General features: G+C 30.8%; 5 protein-coding genes across 6 annotated transcripts; 3 read left to right on the plus strand and 2 right to left on the minus strand.

Moving 5' to 3' along the window:
• The first annotated feature begins 589 nt into the window (after positions 1 to 589).
• On the plus strand, positions 590 to 7,347 carry LOC113404295 (N-acylneuraminate-9-phosphatase). The gene is made up of 5 exons (XM_026645162.2): positions 590 to 809; positions 4,693 to 4,867; positions 5,390 to 5,474; positions 6,666 to 6,888; positions 6,992 to 7,347. The coding sequence occupies exons 1-5, from the start codon at positions 702 to 704 to the stop codon at positions 7,157 to 7,159; spliced, it is 759 nt and encodes a 252-aa protein (XP_026500947.1). The 5' UTR covers positions 590 to 701; the 3' UTR covers positions 7,160 to 7,347.
• LOC113404294 (neurochondrin homolog) lies at positions 848 to 3,561 on the plus strand. The gene has a single exon (XM_026645161.2). It carries the CDS (start codon positions 1,141 to 1,143, stop codon positions 3,352 to 3,354), a length of 2,214 nt encoding a protein of 737 aa, XP_026500946.1. The 5' UTR covers positions 848 to 1,140; the 3' UTR covers positions 3,355 to 3,561.
• A 2,043-nt stretch (positions 7,348 to 9,390) lies between the features above and the next one.
• On the minus strand, positions 9,391 to 10,949 carry LOC113404296 (large ribosomal subunit protein uL11m). Its single transcript, XM_026645163.2, has 4 exons — positions 10,694 to 10,949; positions 10,420 to 10,609; positions 10,134 to 10,300; positions 9,391 to 9,556 (listed from the first exon to the last, which is right to left on the minus strand). Exons 1-4 carry the CDS (start codon positions 10,826 to 10,828, stop codon positions 9,458 to 9,460), a joined length of 591 nt encoding a protein of 196 aa, XP_026500948.1. The 5' UTR covers positions 10,829 to 10,949; the 3' UTR covers positions 9,391 to 9,457.
• A 994-nt stretch (positions 10,950 to 11,943) lies between these two features.
• Yata (yata) lies at positions 11,944 to 20,613 on the plus strand. Of its 2 annotated transcripts, none has more exons than XM_026645157.2 (13): positions 11,944 to 12,575; positions 12,708 to 12,937; positions 13,734 to 13,910; positions 14,392 to 14,620; positions 14,943 to 15,086; positions 15,510 to 15,691; positions 16,525 to 16,753; positions 16,853 to 16,940; positions 17,049 to 17,210; positions 17,678 to 17,818; positions 18,804 to 18,928; positions 19,156 to 19,378; positions 19,493 to 20,613. In XM_026645157.2, the coding sequence occupies exons 1-13, from the start codon at positions 12,198 to 12,200 to the stop codon at positions 19,642 to 19,644; spliced, it is 2,460 nt and encodes an 819-aa protein (XP_026500942.1). In that variant the 5' UTR covers positions 11,944 to 12,197; the 3' UTR covers positions 19,645 to 20,613. The 2 variants fall into 2 exon arrangements, with proteins under 2 accessions (XP_026500942.1, XP_026500943.1); XM_026645158.2 differs by having other exon boundaries at positions 17,678 to 17,812.
• A 2,833-nt stretch (positions 20,614 to 23,446) lies between these two features.
• LOC113404291 (probable glucosamine 6-phosphate N-acetyltransferase) lies at positions 23,447 to 25,725 on the minus strand. Its single transcript, XM_026645159.2, has 6 exons — positions 25,370 to 25,725; positions 25,060 to 25,276; positions 24,385 to 24,512; positions 24,250 to 24,311; positions 24,035 to 24,175; positions 23,447 to 23,950 (listed from the first exon to the last, which is right to left on the minus strand). Exons 1-6 carry the CDS (start codon positions 25,391 to 25,393, stop codon positions 23,932 to 23,934), a joined length of 591 nt encoding a protein of 196 aa, XP_026500944.1. The 5' UTR covers positions 25,394 to 25,725; the 3' UTR covers positions 23,447 to 23,931.
• Positions 25,726 to 25,982: the final 257 nt, after the last annotated feature.

Genomic DNA, 25,982 nt, shown 5'->3' on the forward strand with positions numbered 1-25,982 from the left:
AAATAATAATTAGCCTAGTCGGTTCATAAATGACGAAGATCTGAGATAAATAAAAAAATCGAATCTTTAATATCTTTAGGTAAATACAAATATAAATAAAACAAATCGATCGATTTGAAAATAATCTTTTTCTTAAGTTACTAAATAATTTTCATAAAATAACGTAATAAGTAAATAGTCGAGAATCAAGCAAACTTTATACTCATACAAATTATAAACATAAAATTATTATTTTTATGTTTGTAACTTGTGTTTTTATAATATTAATTACATTTAAATACATAAATTAGTTTAATTTTATAGTATCTACGGTATATTTTAATAAAATTTTCGAAATGATTATTCATGTTTAGCAATTTGCAACAAATTCACATTTACAGACTGGTACGTGTTTTTATTTAACGCCATCTATCAACGCAATAGGCAAAATAGTTGAACGTTGAAAAGGCGAAAAAGTTACCAGTTAAGACTGCTAGTAATTGTCGACGTCGAGAAACATTCTACTGTTGCCTTTGTAGTTACTAAAATTTATAATAGATGGCACGGAATCCAAACAAAATAACTTAAAAATAGAATTATGAAATGAATATTTACAATCTCTATGGGTGCGAGCGAGCAAGTACTTCGTTCAAAATCATTTGACGCAATACAGTAAAATAGAGGTAGTGGTGTTTTCCTGCAAACAAGGTGTAAAATAAATTATGGATAGAATTTATGAAGACAATAATAATAATGTCTCGGCTATATTCTTCGATTTAGACAATACTTTAATCCAAACTCGGAAAGGAGACAGTAAAGCTTGCAGTAAGGTAAGTAATTTTTTTTAATATTTTGACATTGCCACGGTCATGGGAAGTCGGAACGAAATACTGCGCGCGCTGTCATCATTGGGTCTACGTCGTTGAAATTTTCGTTTTACTTCGACTGCAGCCGCGTGTTTAACGTTCACGTTCCAGTGTATTATAAATAGAATTTTCATAGTTGGAGAACGTGAGCTCGACGTCCAGATTTAGATATTTTGGAACAGAACTCGTGCTAATTATAAATGTGATGTAGACAGTTCGCTCGATTCAACGGCTCCGCGCTCTCAGTAGAGTGTGATCTACTGCGTTTTCTGTGCACACCGAGTGTTTCGTTACAATGGGAGACATATCCGAGCCAATAAAAAAATGCATACTCATTTTAAAGTCTGCAAAAAGTGACACTGAAAAATTTGCTGCTTTATTTATGGTGACGAAACTAGTAAAAAGCAAAGATTGTAATGCTTTAGCAAAGAAGGCTTTGTTTGAAGCGATCGGTTTTAAGTTTTTAAAGAAGCTCTTAACTGGAAATAACATTCAAGATGATTGCCCTCCATCAGTTTACAAATCCGTTGCTCTGTCAATACTCACGTGTTTCTGTAATGAACCGGAACTCTCCACACATCCTGAAATGCTCGCCAATATACCCGTGTTCCTTGACATTGTGCAGACATCCGACAATGACGATTATGATGATAACCTAATCATTATCAGTGAAGCATATACATGTCTGCAGTGTATTGCTGAACATGAAGCAGGTCAAAAAGCCCTCATCGAAGTGGGTGCCATAACTAAAATGTCGGAGATTTACTCTCATCAAAGCTTCCAAACTGATGAAGCACTTAATATTCTTGTTAAGTTGGTTAGTAGGTATGGACCTGCAGCATGGGGAAGTGATCCCAAACCCTTTCATGCTCTAGTAAATAAAATAGCATTAGATTTTGCAACAGACCAATCTGAAAGGAAATTTGAACTGGCTACCATTTTAAGTGCATTATTATACAGCTGTAACAAAACAACCGTTATACCAGGATCATCAGAAGAAACATGGCCACAAAGTATTTACAAAGCTCTTTATGATATATTAACAAGTAAAATTGGTAAAAATCAAAGAGACCCTGCATTGAAACTTGCAGCAAATATAATTGACTTGCTCGGAGTTGAGTGGACATTCAATGATGAAGATAACCCTAAAAAATTCTTCCTCTTATTGTTACAATTATGTGCTATTGAGGTACGAATGCAACTTGAGGATAGAAGTTTTAAGCAAGCTTTTGCCAATGCTGAACTGATTACCGCTTGTTTCATTGTGTTGGAATTATCAATTAACTACATGGGCACAGATCAGCTAGACTTAGAACAAAAAGAAAAACAATCAGTTTACACAAGTCTTAAAGGAGCATTCAATGCTGTTGTTTCTATATTAACAAAAGTATCCAATGACAAAAACCGAGATAAACTTCCTGACCCTGAAAAAGTTTTTATATGTGCCATGGTAAGAGTCTTAGTGGCCTGGATTGCCCAAGAAACGACAGCAATGAGAGAGCAGATTTATGCATTGCTTCCGTTCATGTTTACACTTGCAAATGACTCTTTTCATGCTTATAGAGCAAGAAAACTAGCTGAAAAGAATAAAAGTGATGGTGAGCCAATGAATATTGAAATATCTTTACTGGGTCAAATTGATTTGTTGCGTTTAATGTTACCAGCACTTTGCCATCTTGTTGTGGAAGATAAAGCAAGAGATATTGTTCTAAATCTAAAGCAGGAAGATATTCTCTATGAAGCTATGAACTTTCATTGGTCTATTGTACATTATAAGAAACCAATTGTCCCAAAATCTGAAAGAGGGAAGGTTAGAACTCAACCTGAACCAGAATTAGATCCTCAAGTATTAGAAGATATGAAAGATTCAAGAGCTGCCATGGTCAGCCTTTGCAATATTTTCATGAATCTGACTGTATTGGCTCCAAAAGTTGTAGAAAACAGTATGTTATTCAACACACTTCTTAAGTTTATTTTTAACAATTTACCAGAACTTAAAAATATACCTGAAAATCTTGTACTTCATGGACACCTCGCTGTATTGGGACTTCTTCTTCTAAAACAACAAGCAAGCAAAGTGAAGAAAAATGACTTCTCTATATGTAGATATATTCAGTCAACAATACGATTCCTTTGGGATGCCTACAATGTTGATGAATCAAATGATCCTAATGCACTTGTTGTTTCAATGACTTATAAGGAAAATTGGAATGAAATTGCAGATCTGTGGTTCTTAGGCATGCAAACTTTAAGTGGAGTTCTGACTACTATACCTTGGATATCCGAGTTTGCCATAGAAAGTGGATGGGCTGAAGGAATAGCTCAAATGCTTGCCAAAGTCAAAGTTGGTACATTGGCTCCAAATGTTAAGTCTGCATTTGAAGATTTCCTGTGTAGGTTAGTTGACTCAAATGAAAGTGCTATTCCTGTTTTGAAGAAAGGTGGTGCCTTAAAGATGTGCAGAAACCACAGATTAATGGATTTGGGCAAAAAATTGTTTGGAGATTAAATTAAACTGTTTGTTTTAATATACTTTTTTTTGTACTAAATTACTTTTATACTGAAATGTACTTAAGTTTTTTTATTTAACAAATTGCATTCTTCTTCTGCTGTAAATATAACTAATATAAAGTTAAAGTTATTTGTTACTATAAATAAACCTTATTTTGTAACAAAGTGAAAAAATTTACAATCTTAATAAAAATGGTGTTCAAAATCATTTGATTTTTTATTCTTTATATTCAAATGAAATAAAGTATTCATCACATCACATGGCATCACAAACACATGCTTTATTACAGTTATAGTTATTAGACTAATTTGTTTGTACTTGATAGGAGTAGCAGGCATAATCATTTTATTTATTAGATGTTCAAACACAGTAGTAGTATCAATTTACAAATATGATGCTGTGCCAAGGAACAGGTGAGTGAACTGATCGAATAGTTCAGAACGTTGACCTCGTAACTATTCCTGGACTAGACAGACACTTCCTTATTTCAAACAACACCATTCCATTTCTCATTGAGCTTAATGGATAAAATTGAGAGTAAATTTTCTCATGCATTCCGTTTAATACAGATTGACATTTTTAATTAAATATTTTTAATAATAATTAATAGAGAACAACTACATTTTTAAATTAACTATTAATATAAATCTAAAATAATACTTACAGTAAGATAATATTATAACAAAGTACAAATATGTCTCATTCTACATAATTATATACTGACTGGCTTGATGAGGGCACAAATTCTATCTAAAAAATTTATACAAATAAATAAAATTGAAGTTTGTTGTCTGTGATTTCAAAATAAGTGCCTATTTACAGTTACCAAAACAATTAATTTTTTATATAGACACTACCACTGCTACCTAGTAATTTAATTACTTTAGGATTTTCGTTTCAATGTGAAAAACAAACCAGTGAAGCTGGGTTTTGCTAGTTTCTAAAATACAACGAGAATGAATTTCGAAAAATCCTAATTACCTTTAGCGAATAGCGACACTTAATAAGCCGGAAATTTCCTTTCCTTCAAAAATAAATTAGTTTTAAGTTATTATTTATGTATCCGTTGAGAAATTTATAGTGTAACACATTAAAGTATTAAATTCAATTTTTCTAAATTCCGCCTTAATCAGAACGAGTACAAAGTGCTTAAAAATATGGACATTTAAACATGCAAAAAAAAAACATCCGACTACTAGTTTGATCATAAACAAAGTAAAAAAATAATTTAATTTTTAGCTTTTAATTTTATGTAAACAATTGAAACATACACTATTTTCAATTTGAAACCAATGTTTGAAACACTTGATAACATACGTTTTATATTTTTGGCAGCTCGTGGAGATTCTAGAACATCATTATGGTTTATCCCACGAAATTGCAGCGGAAAGTGCTTCGGCTTTCTTGCGTGCATTTAGAGCTAAGCCAGATGATGAGTCCTACGCTATAGACGAGTGGCCCACGCACCTATGGCGAAACTCCTTGCCGAAGAATTATAGGCATATTGCCAGTTAGTATACTTTTTGTTACAAATAGTTAACAAACAATTTGTTATACGAATTTAACACTGAACCAGATGTTAAAATAGATTGTGAGTCATTCATATAGACATCTTAAAAATATAAATGTTTCAGTTTAAGTAGGTAAGTATTTATGATTATAATTTTGTCTAATGAAACTATTATATACATTAGTATATTACAATTATGTACAATTATATTAATCTATTTGATTAATAAAATTATTCTAATGGAATGTTCTAAGGGTCTTAAACTGAAATACATACTATAATAATAGCAGTATTCTGCGTTTTCCCTATTGGCCGAGTAAGACCGGGCTTAGGGCGGCTAAATATGGTTGGCGAGCTTTTTTTAAGTTGTCGCGTCTGTGAACCCATACTTCAACGTTAAAAAACCTGAATGTGTCAATAGATATGCTCAATAAAAGTAGTCCATAGTACTAAGACAGCCAAGGCATCAAATCCACCCAAGCTGAACGCAGCTAATCACCATACAAAATGTTCTTGTTACAGAAAATATATCGACTGAATGGATAAAATTAAGGTTTAAGTACTTAGCATTGACGCCAGATGTGATACATCTTTTAGAAACTCTAAGGTACGTTTGAAAATTCCATAAAGCTATTTTTATATTGTGCAGAAATATTTATTAGAATCTATACGAAGCCGTTCGAAATATTTCTCCATGATGTAATATGTAATAATATTTTTAGGTGGCAATTTCTTTGTAACGTATTTAACAAAACTAGCGTGTTTTATAAATACCTATATCAAACGCTTACAGTCATGCGGAGTAATTGCCTATTACACTTACGTAAAGCTGTTTTAAGATTCCTTATTGAGAAGTGCGAAATAACATTTGGAAGAGTGACAAAATGAACGATTAAAATCTTAAAACAACTTTGTAATTAATATTGGCATGGTGTTATGTGGTAAAGTTCATCATTTACTCATTGTCATCGTCATAAATGCCATTATCATAGATAATAAATAATATGGCTTGACATCACTGCAATCAAATGTTGCATGCCACATAATACTGTGTACCACAGTTCTGATTTTTGAAACTGTCATACAAGTTAGCTCCAACTTTTGTTGAGATAAAACGTCCGATTATTTAAATGTGCATTGCCATTTATCTCTGCCAATATGTTGGGCTGGCTTTAAACGCATGTCGCTAATAAATGACTTGTTTTTCAACAGTTGTTGCTCAACGAGTGACTAAACTCTGGGCGCCGCGTGCGCAACACTTAGGTTTGAATTGTATTAGTAAAATATGTGAGGGAGAACATCAAGAAGGTAATGTCTATTGCCTCAACAATTTTAATTAAGCAATGGAGATACTTTATCATTTTGTAAGAAAATTTGGGTTATAGGTCATGCTAGTAAACCATTATATCATATTAAAAATATCTCCATTGTGATAACGCTATAGAGCGCTATGTTGAATCGCTTGTTTTAATTTAGAAAATCGGGTTTTTTGTTCGAAATAACTAATATCTCAACATGGCATTAGATTTAAGGACGTTTGCGTATAATTTGCAAGTACTTTAAAAAAAAAAGGAAATTATATGCAAAATGGGTTTAACTTTGATCATCTGAATGCTCCTGCACTATTGTTTTTAAATTAAGCGAATGTAAAGAATAGTAAAAAGTAGTAAGAATTGCAGCTTATATTAAGAAGCGTGCAGGCGCGTCCAGGACTTATTCCTATTTGTTGTATCATGTGCTGAGTTTCAGCATCGTATACGCCGTGAAATAACGAAAGGCTGGTCGATGAATGGCACAGGGAGGATTATCTACTCGGTTTGATCACGAACGGGCCATCGCGCGCTCAGTGGCAGAAGATTGAGCGGTTGGGACTACGCAAATACTTCGACTGCGTGCTTGTCTCCGGGGACTTGCCGTGGGAGAAGCCTGACCAGAACATCTTCTTCGAAGCCTGCAAGCTTCTCGACGTTGAAGCCAGCACATGCATCATGGTTGGAGACAAGTTGGAAACTGATATAAAGGTAACAGTTAATAGAGTTCACCAAATTCCCATACATATTTGACTACACAATCATTCAATATCAATGATCACATGGGATTTACAAAGAATACTTATTTATACAGGGTGGCAAAGAAGCAGAATTAGGTGGCACGGTATGGATTCCGTTACAATATGACGAAATGGAATCCGATCTACCAGATTTCAAAATACAGAAAGTGACAGAGCTACCAGAAGTTCTACCAAATTCACCCAAGCTGAAGAAGAGGCCATCAAAGCCATCTGTTTGTTGATGGTATGAAAAATTAGACAGGCTAATGTTTTTTTAGTAGTGACACATTAGAGTGATACAAATTGGTACTAGTAATATTAAAACCTACAACATAATAAGCCTTTCCAAATCAAAACATTAATTAGCCTGACCTTGCCTATAATAGTTGTGATATACTGCATAATAATACATATAATAGCTTAGATGATTTTTTTTTTGCCTCTGCGTTGTGCCAAGGTTTGTAATTTAGTTGCTAAAGAAGAGGCTAGTCACATACTTAACGTTTTTAAGTGATGATTAACATTCCACCAACATTATTTTTAATATCTTCTATATACAAACTTATTATTCCTACGGCATTTATTTAGACATACTACCTTATAGATCTATTCACTCACGGAGGTGCGCCCGTCCAAATTAATTTATCATTGGCGTGCATTAGTATAGTGACGCTCGTGCTCACAAGATATATTAGTGTGTGCGAAACATAAAGTAAAGACAGCAAAAAAATACTAATTGTACTATATTTGTTTATTTTAGATATTAAAACACCGATATTTTAACGTGGAGGTGCCGCCTTAGTTAGTGAATAGATCTAAGCTTATAAAGATTGTTATAAGGGCGTTTAATTGAACACAGATATATTTCTGATTTAACATTATTATATATATTAAATTAGATATATTGTGATTTATTAATTTGACATCTGAATGAAGAATACACAGCAATGTTTGACTAATCATCCCTTATACAATATTTATGAGTAAAACCGATAGTTGTCCCGTAATAAGTTTCAATTTGATAACAAAATTGATTTAGTAAATATTAATAGTACCTAATTGGCGCACGTTATTTTTTCGCAATTATAAAACCATTAACCTTAAAGTACAAATTAATATCAGTCACAGTACAAAGTATACTGTTATAATTTATGTAAATTATTATTACATTTGAAAGAAATATATATTATTTTTATTACTAAAAAATTTATAAGTTTTAAAAATATAAAATTGAAAAAAAAATGTTGGTGTTGCTTGATCTTAAAAATATATGTTTTTTTTTTTTTAATCTTACGGCAAATGTGTGCAAAATACATACCATCCTTCAATTACCTCGCAATAGTATGGATTAAGTTTTGAAGTGATATTTTGTTCCTCCAAAAAAAAACTTTCAGCTTTAACAACAGCATATTCTTTTATCTTACACACGTCTATAAAAAATGCTTGGATAGAATGGCTTGACATGTTAAGGTATTATATTTATATGTAAAAGTACTTAAAGTTGCTCTATTTTACACTGAAAATGATTAAATATAATTAATTCATTCATTCATTAAAAGAATACATTGTATTATATTATCTATGGAGTATATAGTTTTTTTTTTAAATTACTATCGACATTTATATTGAAATAAAAAAAAAATTAGAACCAATAATTGCAAGGCCCTGTTCTGTGTTGCCAAGTTAAATTTCAAAACTACCATGTCAAGTATTTTGTCGTTACCAAGTTTTCATGTCATAAACAAGCTATGTAATTTTCGTTATATACGTGTAGCATATGCAACACAAAAAATCTTTTATAATGTTCATCTTTATATAATATAAAAAAAAAATGTAAAGAAATTATTTTTGTGAATATTCTTATAACTTAAGTGTAAGATTAAAAGTAAATTTAATATTAAAAGAAAAGTTATTTTTATACATGAAAAAAATATTTTTTGTATTATGCATTAATTTAGCTTTTTAATTAAATTTCGTGTGATGTGATACCTGAACTATTTCTAAATATTAAATGACTGGTGGATTGAGAAGTTAATTGTAATTATATTTGACTATGATAAATATCAAACGACTAATTGACAGCAAGCTTTGTACTTGTAATCAATTAGCTGTATGAAAAAGTATTATCAGAAAAAGATCTTAATAAAAAACATCTAATTCTCTTATATCAGCTTTTAGATCTGTATAACATAGATTAGCCATAAGCTAGGTGCTAGTTTATTAATTTTCAAATTATTTATTGAATGTTGTGACTAGTTTTAAACGCAAAACAATAAGTAGACTGATCTGCATAGTATTTTAGATCATGTATAGTAAGCAAAACTAATTCAATTATAGTACTTATGGGAAAAATTGTTTTTTATATTCAATACATATTTTTAGGCCAAATAGTTGTTTTATTTATTTTTTACTATCTACACCAATTTAAATCTTTATATAAATCCATCCGTTCTTTTAAATTAAAACATTCAAGTTTATATATTTTTTAAATTTTATTATTATTAATACTATAAATCTAATTTATCTACATTTAAATATTATTAAGCAGTTCGTAACATCTTTGCTTCTCTCTTTTCTTGCAATACCTTCTTTTGCTCCTCAATAACAGACTTCCTGTGTTGTTGAAACTCTTCATAGTCCTAAAAATTAAAACCAAATTTTCATGTTTTAAGTTAATTGTTTAGGTATCAAAAAAACTTGAAATACCCTGTAATTTATGAGCAATAATTTGAAATGTACATTTACTATTATTATTACATATTAATTGGATTTTACTTTTAAAAATTTAAATAACTTGTACTTTTATTTTTCTACATAAAATATTTGTTCAGAATCATCTATGATTAATATCATTACACACTTTTGAGAATACAAACTTACATGTTTGTTTGTTGTTTTTGTTTTGTGCACAATTCCAAATTAAAATACGAATTGATTATTTGAATTTTATTACAATTCTATCTAAGAAGTTATACATAATATAATTTACAGCAAAAAATAATACTTATTGTGATGTATAGTCTAGACTACTATTATTCAATCGAAAGTAACTGTATCTGTAACTCTTTCACAATTGAATCACAGAACCAAATGTGATAAATTTGGTGTAACGTAAGCTTGAACCCAAAGAAAGGTGATAGGCTACTTTTTATACCTTTAAACAACAGCCTCGCCTCTAAAACATGAGAGAAAACTATTATAGTGTAGTTTAAATACCTTTGCATTAAGTTCTTTCACAACTTCAATTCCACATGTCCTTGCTGTTGCTATTAACATAGTGCAGATGTCTTTGAGGGATTTCCACTCAAGAGGTGGATCTTGAGACTTGATTTTAGCAATTTCATATATGTGCTTTAATGTTACTTTACCACAAATTTCACGCACTGAAAAATAAATAAATTATATTATACTTATTTAATATGTAAATAAACAAAATTCAGTCTTAGTAAAAAGAATAAATTGTTAATAATTAATTGATTTAAAAAGAACAACTAATATTTACTTGGTTCCATTGCACCACGGGTAACACCAGCAGCTTGCTTAAGAAAAAATGAACTTGGAGGCTGGTGGATAACCAATTGATATGATCTGTCGGGATTAACCTTGACTCGAGTGGGTAATGGTATTCCTGGTTTTATATTTGCAGTTCGTTCGTTGAAATCTTTGCAAAATGCCGCTATATTTATGTTACGCTAAAATGATATTCTGAATTAAATTTAGTTCTTTTCAATAACATATTTCATCAAAGAACAATGTGAAGTATTCTATAACTCTACCTGTCCGAGCATAGGTCCTAGAGGAGGACCTGCTGCAGCCATTCCAGCAGGAATATCGGTTCTTAATTTTGACGAATGATCTATTTTATCAGCTACTTTTTTCATAGATTTTAAACGAGACACAGATTTAGACATATTGATCGAATTTAAATTGATTTCACAATTATTGGAATTTTAAAAGATATATATTATTGAAATATAATTAAATGTTGTACCATAACCTCTACAGTTTACATTTGATTCTTTAAAAGTCAAAAACAGCTGTTTGACAGATAAATTCCTTCATGCACAACGAAGCGTACATGATAACTTAACATATTTGAAACTTTATAGTTTCAAATATGTTAAGTTATTATGTATGAACATTAGCATTAACATTAGCTATATAATATTTATTCAAATACTTTCAGGTTCAATAATTTTATAAAACTAATTAAATATCTATGTATAAACTTAATTATATTTTTCTTATTTACAAAATAATTTGTTTTAACTTTTAATGCTTTGTAATACCCATGCTATATAAATAAAGATTTATGACGATTTTTCATTGGAGAATGAAAAAAAAATGTGTTTGTATACGTCTGGGTAGGTTACTACCTACTCATTTATATATTTATATTTTACCGCCAAGCAGCAATACTTAATATTGTGTTCCGGTTGTAAGGATGAGTGAGCCAGTGTAACTATAGTAACAAGGGACATAACATCTCAGTTGCTAAGGTTGGTAGAGCAAGGAATGATTATTATTTTTACGACACCATTATTTTTTAAAACCACTGACCACTTATCATCACGTGCAAGTTCACCTACCAAGGTCTTAAAAAAAAACTTATTTTCCGTTAGTCTTTTTGGAATACTCATCTAATTATTTTTGAATCACATAGACATGTTATATATTTTTAAACAATAAAATATGAATCAATGAAAAAAATCTGAGTTTTATATGTTCAAATATTTAATCAAATGTTTGATTTTATTCACTGATGTTTATAAAGTTCTTTAAAACCAATGGATATGGTATATTTGTTTAATATTAAAGTCCGTTATTGATTGCATATTGTAATTCAATTTTTACTAACTTTATTCAATATTCACTTTTTTTTTATCCCTTTAAGAGAAATGTGATAATTGACTTATTTTACACTTAAAATAAATCCATTTCAATAGAATTACACGTTGAATCATCAACGTGTAATTCACATACGTATTTCGAACAACAATATACTAGCAATACTTGAAAAGATATGTCATTCACTTATTAGTTATTATACTGTATTCGTTTTGCCGTCATATTTTTAAAGAAGAATTATTCTATAAACATAATTAATTAATAATTATGATATAGTTTTCTTGATCTTATCTTCATAGACAATTTGTACATTATTGTAAAATATTATACAAATTTAAGAGTTTTTGTATTATGAAAATACGTGTACCATTGTGATTGTTACTGAAAATATGAACGTGATTTGTAAATAGTCAGTAGATAGTATTGTTCAATATGTGGTCTTTTTTCTCGCGAGATCCCGCTAAGGACTTTCCTTACGAAGTGGGCGATCCTGTGCGTGGCCTAGAGGACAGGAGTGTGTGGACATTACACAAAGGCAAGAAAAGGGGCACTCAAGACGAAGTGTCAATATTTTTATTCGATGTTAATAAAAATTCTGAAACTCAATTCGATATAGCAAAAGCCTCATTGAAGAAACTAAAGACTATGAGACATCCAAGCCTTTTACATTATTTAGATAGCTGTGAAACTGAAAAATTTTTATACGTAGCTACAGAATATGTAGAACCTTTAGCTACTAATATAGAAGATAATAAACTAGAGGGTCTGCAGCGGGATTTATTCCTGGCATGGGGTATTTTCCAAATTACTGTAAGTAGAAGTTTTGACTTTAACATATCTATGATAATTAAAAAACTGATTTAACAAAAGAAGTTACCTTTATTAATTTATTAACTTTGTAACACATTATCAAGATTGATTAATGAAATTATATCTTTTTAGAGGGCATTATCATTTTTTAATAATGATGGAAACTTGAAACACAACAATGTGTGTCTATACTCAGTGTTTGTAACACTTGCGGGTGAGTGGAAGCTCGGAGGATTTGAATTCCTATCAGCTCATGGGCAGGATAATTCAAATCCTTTGCCAATAAAAATATTACCAAAACTAGAGATCTATGACCCACCAGAGAAGAAAGATCAAACTAAATTGAAATCTATGACAAAATGGTAAGTGTTATTTGTAAAAAATATAAAAATAAAAAATAGTGGTATAGTGTGTCACAGTGATAATATAATAATAATTTATTGTTTAGTAAACAATAAACGGTTTTACTGTGACAAAACATTGAGACCAATTAAGGTTAATCATTTTAAATTGGTTTATTTTGCTTCTTATAATTCGAGCTTTGTTAATATATTTTATAAGATTTGGAATACATTACAGTCATCCTATAGATTAAATAATTTTGTAAAGTATTTGAAATCCTATTCATTATTAATTAAATAGGAATAGTAATAATTTGTAATATAATACATCTTTTTATTTGTAATATCATATGGTTTTTTGTTGATGTACTTCCCAAATTTATTTATTTACTAAACACTTAAACATATTTCTATATAGTGTACACACATAATATATGAAATTCCATTATTTGTAGTATGTGTAAACCGTGTATGTCCTATTTTGTTTCAACAATCAAATGTAATTTGTTCAATACATTTTTTAGTCATGACCTAATTCAGAACCGTTAGATATGATTGTTAAATTGAAGTTGACAATTGAGTCCATTTCTCAATTTTAAAAATTTATTTAAAACAATGAAGATTTAAGTAATGTAAAAATACTTTGCAAATGAAATAATTGTCTATGATTCCTCAAAATGTAAAAAATAATAAACCTAATTTAACATTTTTTAGATTAAAATATTTAATAAATATGTGGTACTTTACCAACTCGACAACATTGACCAAAAGAAACAAATTAAACTTACTCCAATACATCATAAATATATTTTTACAGCTCAACAGACATGTGGGGCCTTGGCTGCTTAATATGGGAAGCATTTAATGGACCATTGTCAAACCAACCAGCACTTAAAACTGTTGATAAGATACCAAAACAGCTATGTACTTTATATTGTGAGCTAGTCAGTGCAAATCCTGCTTCGAGACCTAATCCTGCGGATATCATCACAAGGTAGCATAAATTATTGCTTACATAAATCTAAGCAATTAATGCCTGCATAGAAGTTATTTTACTATAACTTCTTAATTATAGAGAGAGTTAACTTAATTAAATACTAAATGTATATTTCAAATTTTCTTATGATATGAGATTTACTTGATTTATATTATATGTATTTCAAGGTTTTAGTATTTTTTTAAATTCATTGTAAGAATGTCTACAACCAAATGGTAATTTCCACCCATAGACACAGTCTCTACACTTGTACTTTACTTTGCTCACTTATTCCTCGATCTATATTTGAACGAAGTAAAATTGATGAATGGTCTAAACCTGTATAAAAAACAATAATGATTTAATTTTTATAGTAAGTCAACATCGATAATAAATAGTAATAAATTAAAGTATATATTTTTATCATTATATATGCATAGTTTTAATTGTTTGATCAATTTATTTTATGACTACTAATGGGAATAATTTACACTTGCAGATGTCGAAAAATGGGAGGATATTTTAAGAATGATCTAATTGATACCATGCTTTTCCTAGAAGAGATACAAATCAAAGACAAAATTGAAAAAGGGAAATTCTTCTCGACACTGAGCAGCTACTTGGACAATTTCCCTGAACCTGTATGCGTTCATAAAATTCTACCACAATTGCTTACAGCATTCCATTACGGTGACGCCGGTTCTGCAGTATTAGCTCCTATGTTTAAGGTATATTATATGATACTCATCAATAAACAATTTTTCATAGTCTCTGTGTATGTATAGGTGAACTATGTGCCAATAAAAAGTTATTGCATTTTCTTTCAAGATATTCGCTGTAGCAGATTGCTGGCACAGTTGTACATCGTAAAATATGCTTTGGCGATAGTTAGTGTTTGAAATTGTTTGCTGTGACTGAAGTCAAGAGGACATATTGATAATGAAATATTATGATTATAATATTATATTCAAGAGTTTGTTAAATGTGTATCACATGAGACAATAATGTTGATAATAATACATTAATTGTACTTTAAAAAATATATTACAGTTAGGAAAACTATTAGAAGATGCGGATTACCAAAAGCAAATAGTTCCATGCGTAGTGAAGTTGTTTGCATCCAACGACCGAACCACAAGGTCGCGACTGCTGCAACAGCTGGACCAGTTTATTATGCATCTACAAAATTCTACTGTGAGTAAATTAGTTCTTATTTTAAAATCCAATTTATTTATAAAGAAAATAACTTTCAACTGAAGGGGGTTGGATGTCTGATACCGATGTTTGGCCACAATAGCTGGTCATACTTTTAGCCAAAAAGATTTAAATGTTTTTTCAAAGCCAAAGCATTGCATTCATATCATTTTAGCTATCAATATTAAACCATACAATAAGTAAAAATTATCAAAACAATGGTGATTGGCTGTTTGCATGTGATCATAATAGGACCATATCTGTCATTGGTTAAATGTCTAATGAAATATATTTATGATTGAAATAAAATATTTTATTAGACTTAAACTCTAAAATAAGACTTTCGGCCAGACAATAAAAGAAAATGACTTGTAGTTTAATTATTTTTAGTAAAAAAATAATAATGTGTTTTGCTTTTTACAGGTAAATGACCAAATATTTCCTCAAGTAGTACACGGATTCTTGGACACGAATGCAATCATTAGAGAACAGACTGTTAAATCAATAGTCCATTTAGCACCAAAGTTAAACTATAACAACTTGAATGTAGAGGTGCTTAGACATTTTGCTAGACTGCAATCCAAAGATGATCAAGGTGGAATTAGGTGAGATTACTACCTATTGTACACAAAAGATTATTTATAAAAGCGTCAAGTGTTAATTTTGACGAAGGCATGAAATAAATACAGGTATGATTTGATAAATACTCAATAATAATAACTCAAAAATCAAAATATACTTTATTCAAGTAGGCTTTTACAAGCACTTTTGAATCGTCATTTAACAAACTATATTAAGTGAATATAGATTCTAACGAGAATAACCAGTAAGAAACTCAGTAGTTACTCTTTTTCAACATTTAAAAATACATTCATGTTAGTTAAATACAATTATATATGTATGTAATATATCCTGTCTGGATGCATACACATACTACATACATATATAATTGTATTTAACTAACATGACTGTATTTTTAAATGTTGAAAAAGAGTAACTACTGAGTTTCTTGCTGGTTTTTCTCGGTAGAAGTCAATAAGTAGGAAAAGTCCAAATATACATTAGCAAAGCTAGAATTTTATTCTTGAGAAAATTTCTAAAATATTAGAAAACAATGACTAAAAATGGATCTCTGAGCTCTTAATTTGGGATAGTTTTTTTAATTTTTAACATTAATTATGCTGGAATTATTGCATTCATCATAAAACTAAGGAGTTTACTATTAAAAAGTCTTTACTTTGGTGAAAATTGATAGATCAATTTGATTTAATTATATTGGATGGGTTATTTTAACTAGGGCAACGGATTTCTTGGGTTGAGGCTTGTCCTTACTACACCCAAATTTATTAAAAAGTAATATTAATCACTCGCAACTATTGCCGTTTGTAATGTCTATATACTATTTTCTAGGTAAGTGTATCAATATAATTATTTTCAGAACAAACACAACTGTATGCTTAGGAAAAATTGCTGCTCATCTACACCCTCAAATCCGCCAGAAAGTTCTGGTATCAGCGTTCGTAAGAGCTACTCGAGATGCCTTCCCGCCAGCGAGGCAAGCCGGTGTATTAGCTCTAGCGGCCACACAACAGTATTTCCTGTTATCTGAAGTTGCGAATCGAGTGCTTCCTGCGCTTTGCCCGCTGACAGCTGATCCAGAGAAGCAGGCAAGTCTCACCTCAAATTGCTGAAATGTTGGTCATCCACAACCAACATTACATTCAACTCATGTGAGTCGCTATCAACTAATATTTGATTATTTTTAGGTTCGTGATGCAGCATTTAGAACTATTAAAGGTTTCCTCGGTAAATTGGAGAAAGTTTCAGAAGACCCCAGTTTAAAAGAAGGAATGGGTAAGTGAAATAGTTTTATTATTGTAGAGTGCAGTGTTATTTAAGTCATCAGATATTTTTGTATAGAGATTGAATTTCTATATAATTCAAGTAAATGAATGTTTGCAGAAGCAGACGTCCACACCGCGACACCGTCCCTCAGCAATGCAGCGGCGACGTGGGCGGGCTGGGCCGTCACTGCCGTCACCGCCAAGTTCTACCGCTCGCACTCCGACACCGCGCGCGTGCAGCACGCGCCCAAGTCCGTGCTGTCCAAGCCGGGCTCGCTCGGTACGTACCAGCCCGCCACCGCCAAGTCCTGCCGCTCGCACGGGGACGAATGAAATTAATTTCAATAAAAAGTGCATTATTATATAACATAAGAGTCGAGATGGCCCAGTGGTTAGAACGCGTGCATCTTAACCGATGATTTCGGGTTCAAACCCAGGCAGGCACCACCGAATTTTCATGTGCTTAATTTGTGTTTATAATACATCTCGTGCTCGGCGGTGAAGGAAAACATCGTGAGGAAACCTGCATGTGTCTTTCAACGAAATTCTGCTACATGTGTATTCCAACCCGCATTGGAGCAGCGTGGTGGAATATGCTCCAAACCTTCTCCTCAAAGGGAGAGGAGGCCTTAGCCCAGCAGTGCCAAATTTACAGGCAGACAATAATATATTTTTTTAATTCATTTGGAAGTTTATAGAATAAGATTTCATAAGTATAGTATTTTAATTATAGTTTTTTAATTTTAGAGCAACCGTCATCGAGCAGTATGTCCACTACGACCTCGTCCGTAACGTCGATGACGTCACTCGAACACAGCGAGTCCGCTTCGGACTACGATCCCGAACACTGGGACATGACAGCGTGGGGAGAAATAGATTCCAGTGCGGGTATATCATTATATTTAAGATTCCAATCCAATTTGCTTAAAATATTTTACATTAACATTTGCAAGGCCTTTATTTTCTATATTAATTCTAAACTGTTCAAAAACTTAATGTGTAAATATCTTCGGGTTTAAGAACTTTATTTAAAGAATTTACATTCACTTAAAAAACAATAATACAATTATAAAAATTATGTTGGGTAGTTCGACAATTCGTACGGTACACTCGATGCATAGAAACAAAGAACTGTTGCAACTGGAAGTGTTAACATACCGAAATTTAGAAGTTTGATATTATGTTAAAAAATATTTGATATGTAATGTATTGTACAGTAATTTAAGAAGGTCGAATCAGCTACTAGCGTGTGGATGAGACCAGAGCCTCTCCTTATCATTTTCTTGACATATTTGACATTAGTTTACCATATATGATTGCTTTATTACGCTTCAACATATCTGAAGGCGGGGAAGTAGACCGGCTCCCTGCCTTCACCGGCTCACTTAGTAGCTACGGACCCCCCCTATCTTGTAATACTTTAAGCAAAATTTTTTCTTTACTATTATCACAGATAGATATTTTATCGAAAAGTTTAGCTTCTAGTCGTAGGCTATTAACTAACGATAATGATATTGGGTAACAATAATAATTAGCATTATCACGGGTATTCATAGTTCAGATTTACATTAGATACAATCAGGAAAAACTTTTCGATGTTTTTATAAACATAAATTTGGTATCGTTAGTTTGCTCATTCCCAAGTTGTGCGGTCTACTGAGAAGTCATTAGTTTTGTAATATCCGCACAAGCACGCTCTCTTTAACGATTTTTTCTTTTTTATTTGGATATGAATGTTTTCTAGAACTGTTGTAAAAATTTTAATCTTGTCCGACAATAATGTTACTAACTCTGTGTAATCGGATAATAGAAGTTACAAGCTTATGCTTTCGTAGTGTTAATAGTATGTTTGCAAAAATGTTGTTTTGTTCAGGTACAACAGCCGCAAGCGCCAAGTCTCCGCCGAGCAGCGGCAGCGCGCAGGCCACGCCCGGCCTCGCCGCGCTCTGCGAGGACGACTGGGACAACGAGGAGTGGGGCACGCTGCAGGAGCAACCTGTACGTAGGCCGGCACCTCTATCGCACCACTGCAGATTATGTCAAAATAATCAAGACAAAATAAATGCCCAGAGTGATTATGTAAAGCAGTAAATGCATAATTTGAGAAGAAACAATACTCTTCATAATTAATAATTCAAAAGCGTATAGCAAGCTAAGCATACTTAGCTTTTATGGCTGCTAATCTGAATACTTTTGTTTTAATGATTGTATTCAACAATCGCCAGGCAGCAGAAGCGGAACTGGCGAGCCCTTCAGAGACCTGGAACAACGCTCAGTGGACGGAGCCCAACGTGAACAATGCAAACGCGACGTACGTGCGCGGTCCTCGAGTAGATCACCGGACTGAGCATCGAACCGAACACCGGGTCGCCGCGCATCAGAACAGCAACGACTCCCTCGGCGGTTGGGAGGACGGGGAGTTCGAGCCCATCGAGGAGAACGCTGATGGTAATAATTTTGTTACTCAGAAGCTCTTTGTTCAAGATTAACGTGTTCGCACCATTGAGCCATCTCTCTCATAATGATGGAAAATACTTTAAAGGTTTTTATATTTGATTACAGAAAACAATGCATCAAAAATGGATGAAATGAGACGTAAACGAGAAGAGAGGAAGTTACAAAGGCAACGTGAAATGGAAGCAAGAAGAAGCGCTCGTGGTCAGGGACCCATGAAACTTGGTACCAAGATAACGACACCCCCTCCTCCTTTCTAATTACTTCCACGTCATTAATACTGTATTTATCATACGTGACTGTATAAGACACCACTGATTTCCAAGGCCCTAAGTAGAGGGAACGAAGTAGAAGTCTAAAGTAAATTTATAATCACAAAAGAAATATTTTTTTTACAGTTTTGATAAACCAGCGCTGGCTGATGTCTGGTTATTATATTCATGAAGTTATTTGTTTCTTACGGATACTAGAATTGTCTATGTGATTGAGAGCTACCATTGATTCTACTCACAGATAAATCATACGATATATCAGATGGGTATTTGTGATTCAATAATTTTTTTAAATGTCAATAGACAATTGTATTATCTGTTAAAGATCTATTCACTCATGAAGGCGCGCCCCTGCACGTAAATTAATCAGCGTTCATTAGTATTGAGTGACGCTCGTGCTTATAATATAACTTAGTGTGCGTGAGGATTAACAAAACATTATAATTCAAATTAAATTATATTTGTTTTAAATTTAACGCGGAGGGGTTTGTGTGAATAGACCTACAGGTTTTTTTTATATAGTGACTGAGTATTAGTCATACAACACAATAGAATAGTGCCTCATTAATGTAAACGTTTTTTCGAATTTTATGGATTGATAGACTCGAGTTGCTCTCTCCGGCCCATAGATAAATAAAGTTTTGTTTGTTTCATGTGCTGTGCTGTAAAAGTTAGCTTATAAATACATTTATATTATATATAGGGTGTTCGTAATGAGTTTTGTTTTATTTTAAATAAAGATTTTATGGGTGGGAATAATAACATTCCACATGTTAATCTTTTTAGTCTTTAATAATTATTTTTTACTATCAAATTAACATAATTAATTTTTCTAGCTATAATGTTCTCGCTACATAAAATGTTTATTTATACTGTCTTATAGTGTAGAATTTACTAAAACACACAGAGAATGACGCGCATTTCAAGTAAAACATTTTATATGAAATAATTAAATATTAACAAAAAAAACTTGATTAGCGATTGACAGAACTTAACTTGCTTGATATCACTTACATATTTAATTCCACCTATATATACCTAGGTAAAGCTACAATCTATTTTGCTATTCCTGTTGCTAAGGATGAGTGAGCCGGTGCAATTTCAGGCATCATGCACATAAAATTATATAGTTTGCATATAAGGAATACTTTTATATTCTTCTAATGCCAACATCTATTGTCAGGACCACTTAACATTTAATTATGTGCCTTTTTTTAAATACATTCTCCAGTAAGATTATGATTTTTGATCGTGCTCGAGGATACAGCTGATTAACTATGTATGATACTGCGAACACCCTATATGTTATATATATGCAATTAATCACTAGAACTATATATGTATTTATTATATATTTTTTTATTTTACTTATCACATAATGCAGATATATAATATTAGATAAGAACTTTGCACTATCATGTATGATAAATACACTATTAAGGTTTATTGTAATTAACCGTCAACTCTTCCAGTAATGACTGTTCTTAACCAGTTGCTCAAGAAATCGAAACGCATTCGTACTTACGTATTTTTTTATTAAAAATTAATTGTTATTATTTGCTCGGGATATTATCGAAGTTTCAAATGATAAAAATTAATTACAGTACTCATATTATCACTTGTTGACAATATCTGCGGAGCAAGTTTAATGGTGGACGTTTTAGTAATTCCAAGGCCCCAAATCGTGTATGACCATTTTTTCAAATGATTATTTTTATTTACAGCAATAAATAATATATGATATTCTTATCGTACTACACGAAATATTTGATTAAAATTTTTAATCAAAAAACTGAGGTGACATATCCAATACAGATAGTTTTACTCTTAACTATGGTATCACTAGGCGGCGTGAGGCGTGAGCGACGTGGGCCATCTAAAGATAATTTAATTATGCCACGTTCATAATTAAATGTACTTACATTGTATTAAGTTTCAACCAAATCAACTTTAAATATATTTTTATTATTGTTTAGACAATATTATGTTAACAAACCACGTTCCACTTGAGATACCCTTCTTTTTATTTAAAGACGTTGTTTTATTAACTAGCAAAATACTGACTAGCAGTTGACAAACAAATCAATATAATAAAAATAAAAAAAAAATAGAAAATCAAGGACTTAAGTTTATATTGGTGACAATTTTTAAACAATGAGAAATTAATGATAAAAGAGTATTGTCAACAACATAAGATGTCTAAGTTGTCCATACTATTATCATTATTCAGCAATATTTTATCTTTATTATTAAAATATATTTATCATCAATTTAATCGTGATATATATCGTTTGTTATCTATTCAACAAATAGATCTGTATCTGTTTATGCCACATGCCTATTTCCTGATATAAAACACTCAAATAACTAACGTCCAATAGCGAAGGTCGTAGAATACACTTTAAAAACGTCACAGCTATTGTTTATTAGATCAAAAATAACAAGTTGTCCTAAGGAACAAGTAATTTATTATGAAATATTCATCCAAAATAATAATAAAGATTACATAGAAGTGGATAATTTTGAAGAACACACCTTTTTTGACCACCTGAAGCGCTTGACGAAGTAATTATTGAATTTGAGCTGCGTCTGCATATTTCATCTTCGCATTTTTAATTCGTATATTTTTCCGTGGCCTACCGGTAAATGCAGTTTTTTAATGGCCCAATAATACCTAGGAGCACATTGCACAGCCCTGCTATATACTTTATATTATCGGTAAATTTTTGTATATTTAAAAAAAATTACCTTTTTTAATGTCGAAAAATGTTTAAAATTTGAGAATGTTAAGAAAATTTAAAAACAGTTGAAATCAGACAAATTTATCTTCGGAGTCACTCAGAAATACGAAGAATACACAGATTCAGACATAATTGATAAGTTTTGGTTAGTCTTGAGCGACCGGTTAAGCTGTCATTGAAATCTCTATTAAGATTTCAATGCCCTTTCACTTCACTTTACTTCCATATCTATTAACCAAGCCGAATGTTAAGTGTGAACGATTCAAGCATATCGACTGCAGATTTATAACAATCTCGACTATGTTTTCGTCTTTATTCTAATTAAAGATATTATTTAAATTATACATTTTCCAATGCTTATGAAAATTTATTATTAAATTATATAATTTTCAGTATTTGTTTTTTTTATTATTAATTACCCTAACCTACTTTATGTATGGAAAATTTAATTTGTAGTTGACATTATTAATTAAATGGTTCTTTTAGTAATATACCTATAATCGTATAAGATTATGTAATTAAAATGCTACATAAGTTATGAATAATTTATTCCTTTCTAAATAATTAAAATATGAAGTTAAGTAATTAATTATGATAACTAACTCATTACAAATAATTATGATATTACATAACTTTACTTCACTGTTGGTAAGACCTGCAAAGGAGACAACATTAATTTATTTATTAGTAAAGGTACGTTTACAATATGCATATTTTACAATTAAAAAAAAAAACTTTATAAACCAGTTACAGTATACAGCAATAATAAATATATAGAACATATACAAAGTATAATGTAATGTCTTTTGTGTAAAACTAGCTCCCGTTTCGACTTCGACCGAGCGAAATATAATTAAAACAAAAGATGTCCTCAAGTAGCTAGAAAAAAGTTATCCTTAACGTGTAGGTACACTTTTGTTATCTATGCATTTAATTATCTTCATATTATAGGTATTAAAATAATAAGGGGAAACAAAAGTCCAACACATTAATAAAATTGTTAATTAAATGATGAGAAATAAAAATATGTTTGTTAAATGAAACACAAATTGAATGCAAAAACATTTAATATGATATTTATCAATATATGTATACTGCTAATCGAAACTACAAAGTAATTAAGTCACAATATAAAGCAAATGTTAATTAAGTATGAATGATACAAAAATTATGAATACTACGATGAGCAAAAAAAATCTTATAAGCTAATCAAAATCATGTGCTAAGACATCCAAAATCAATCAATAACTCCATCAAATGCAGGTTTTACCGTACCATTAAGACCTCCAGTAAAATATACATTTGATGGTTAAAAAAATTGACCCTGCAACTACAAGAGCATGAACAAACAAGCAGTTATCACAACAAAACATATATATCGCCAATAAAATCACTTACAAATAAAACTTTTTATTCTAAGCATTATGTAATGATGATAAGTGTGTTTGGAGAGTGGTGATGCTGCGATGACCACTCGACTGTCCATGCCTACTTACAGTTTAGAACGCAGGTCGGATGTCCCAGCGGCTAATTGTCAGGATGGCTCTTCAAAACTGTTAAAAAAAGGATTTTTTAAATATTTTATAAGTTTTATGAATAAAATGTATATATATAAATATTTAAACTTTTAAACTTACCGCATATTCATAGCATTAGAGTTTCCGGGCTCCAGTTTGTAACCGAGACTTTCGTAGAATTTTATAAGTTTGTCCTTGCAATCTAGTGACATCTTATAACATCCCAGTTCTTCTGCTAGAAGTGACACAGTAACTACAATTCTGTAAAAAACATATAAGTTTATTTTTTTATGTTCAAAAAAGGAAATATAAATTAAAAGTTACCAATAACTTACAATTTGCCCAGCTGTTTGCCTCTATATGTATCATTAACAACAACATCCTCCAGGCGGCCTCTCTGAAAAAAATTAATTATGTTACTTATATGTACATATTTTATTTTTTAAACTTCTTCTTTAAATAATACATACGACAGAGCAATTGTGTATAAATTTTTGTTCAATTGTAAGAGTGGCTGCACCAATGATTTTCGAAATACGCTTGTCTTCAATAACTGTTACATAGTATCCACCTGAACTCTTCATTTGGGTAAATCGCTCTGAAATACAAATACAAATTTTAATATATATTAGATTATAATTGACTTATAAATGTTACTAAATACTAATTATACATAATTTACTAAAAAAATTACAAAGTGGTTGTTGTTATTGTCACAAACATAGTTGAAAAATATTTTTGGAACTATTTATTGGCTAAATATATATTTTGCTTATTTGAAAATATATCTTTAATGTATATTGAATTAACAGGAAGTGTAGAAGTTGTAAATGTCACTAAACTACACCTATACAGGTTTTAGAAGGTCACCAAATAAAGTACACATCCTTTGCATACCTAGAATTGTTAAATAAAGAACAGGTAACCACATACTTGAATAGTGAAAGAATGCTAATTAGTATGGCTGAAATATAGTAGGCATATGTTCCATACTTTACATGATATATTTAAATATATTTATTTGATGTATATAATATAATTAATTATTACATGATAGATTTATAATGCACTAATTGTTTTGAAAAATATTATAATATTTATATTATATAAGCTCAAGATAATAATTTAAAATTAATTAAACTTACCATCAAATTGCTTTCTTGAAATATTTCCTGTGCTTGTAAGCTGACTGAGCAGTTGCAAGAACCCTTTATTATAATCAGCTCGTTGTAAAGGTCTTACAACCATCCAATCTTCACCAGGTTTAGTAGCACTTATTGGTGGATTAAACTTAGCTGGACTTTTATTAAAATCCAACTTTTGAAGAATCTCCGGTCCGTAAAGATACTCGGAATTATCATCCTGAAGTTTAATTTAATATGTTTTTAATTAATTCCTTTTAAAATTATTCTATTTATTACAATATATCTTTTAATAAAATAAATATATAAATACCTCATTATACTTCTCCATGCCCATTTTCACTGTATCCAAATCACCAACTAGTAAAAATTATTCTAAGTTCATTGTTAAATATTCTTAAAAGCATAAGCTTTCGTGCATAAGCACGGTGTTTAACTCTGACAAAGTCGTCGTGGCAAAATAAGAAAAGACGATGGAGAACTAGTTTATTAAAGGCGGTGCTATTTTATATGTTGATTGGTTGTATCTCTAGATTTTAAGCTTTTGAAGTACAGCTATTGGTCACTGAAAATAAGTGAAAGTACAAATATGAAAACACTCCATCTCCATCATTTGATGTACTATAATAAACTATACCCTGACAAATAATTTACATGCACCAAGGTTATTTTTGAATTCCAATAATATTAAGATAAAGATTACTTTCACGTTAAGTTTACGAATATTTATTTGTGTTTAATAATGTATACACTTTCTGTCAAAATATTGATGTTTTGACATTATCATGTAAGATTTCGTTCGTTTCGTTTCGTTCCATTCGCGTTCAATGAAAATTTAATATTTAAAATTTTTAAAAGCGTAGTAAGTACATTTATATAAATTTTAAAAGGCTGTAATTATTTTAGTATCGATTTATTTCGCTAAC

The sequence above is a fragment of the Vanessa tameamea genome, chromosome 19, assembly GCF_037043105.1.
Source record: "Vanessa tameamea isolate UH-Manoa-2023 chromosome 19, ilVanTame1 primary haplotype, whole genome shotgun sequence".
In the NCBI taxonomy this organism is placed as follows: domain Eukaryota; kingdom Metazoa; phylum Arthropoda; class Insecta; order Lepidoptera; family Nymphalidae; genus Vanessa; species Vanessa tameamea.

What these genes read in the sequence shown, in the direction of transcription:
- LOC113404291 (XM_026645159.2), bottom strand. Translation starts at nt 25,393, where the DNA reads ATGGGCATGGAGAAGTATAATGAG. An exon ending in GCATGGAGAAGTATAATGAG is followed by an intron (nt 25,277 to 25,369) that starts GTATTTATATAT and finishes ATTAAACTTCAG; the next exon opens with GATGATAATTCCGAGTATCT. An exon ending in TTCAAGAAAGCAATTTGATG is followed by an intron (nt 24,513 to 25,059) that starts GTAAGTTTAATT and finishes TTTGTATTTCAG; the next exon opens with AGCGATTTACCCAAATGAAG.
- LOC113404296 (XM_026645163.2), bottom strand. Translation starts at nt 10,828, where the DNA reads ATGTCTAAATCTGTGTCTCGTTTAAAATCTATGAAAAAAGTAGCTGAT. An exon ending in CCGTGGTGCAATGGAACCAA is followed by an intron (nt 10,301 to 10,419) that starts GTAAATATTAGT and finishes TTTATTTTTCAG; the next exon opens with TGCGTGAAATTTGTGGTAAA. An exon ending in TGAAAGAACTTAATGCAAAG is followed by an intron (nt 9,557 to 10,133) that starts GTATTTAAACTA and finishes TTTAATTTTTAG; the next exon opens with GACTATGAAGAGTTTCAACA.
- LOC113404295 (XM_026645162.2), top strand. Translation starts at nt 702, where the DNA reads ATGGATAGAATTTATGAAGACAATAATAATAATGTCTCGGCTATATTC. An exon ending in ACAGTAAAGCTTGCAGTAAG is followed by an intron (nt 810 to 4,692) that starts GTAAGTAATTTT and finishes TATTTTTGGCAG; the next exon opens with CTCGTGGAGATTCTAGAACA. An exon ending in AGTTGGAAACTGATATAAAG is followed by an intron (nt 6,889 to 6,991) that starts GTAACAGTTAAT and finishes TTATTTATACAG; the next exon opens with GGTGGCAAAGAAGCAGAATT.
- LOC113404294 (XM_026645161.2), top strand. Translation starts at nt 1,141, where the DNA reads ATGGGAGACATATCCGAGCCAATAAAAAAATGCATACTCATTTTAAAG.
- Yata (XM_026645157.2), top strand. Translation starts at nt 12,198, where the DNA reads ATGTGGTCTTTTTTCTCGCGAGATCCCGCTAAGGACTTTCCTTACGAA. An exon ending in GTCCAAGCCGGGCTCGCTCG is followed by an intron (nt 17,211 to 17,677) that starts GTACGTACCAGC and finishes TTTTAATTTTAG; the next exon opens with AGCAACCGTCATCGAGCAGT. An exon ending in AGAAATAGATTCCAGTGCGG is followed by an intron (nt 17,819 to 18,803) that starts GTATATCATTAT and finishes TGTTTTGTTCAG; the next exon opens with GTACAACAGCCGCAAGCGCC.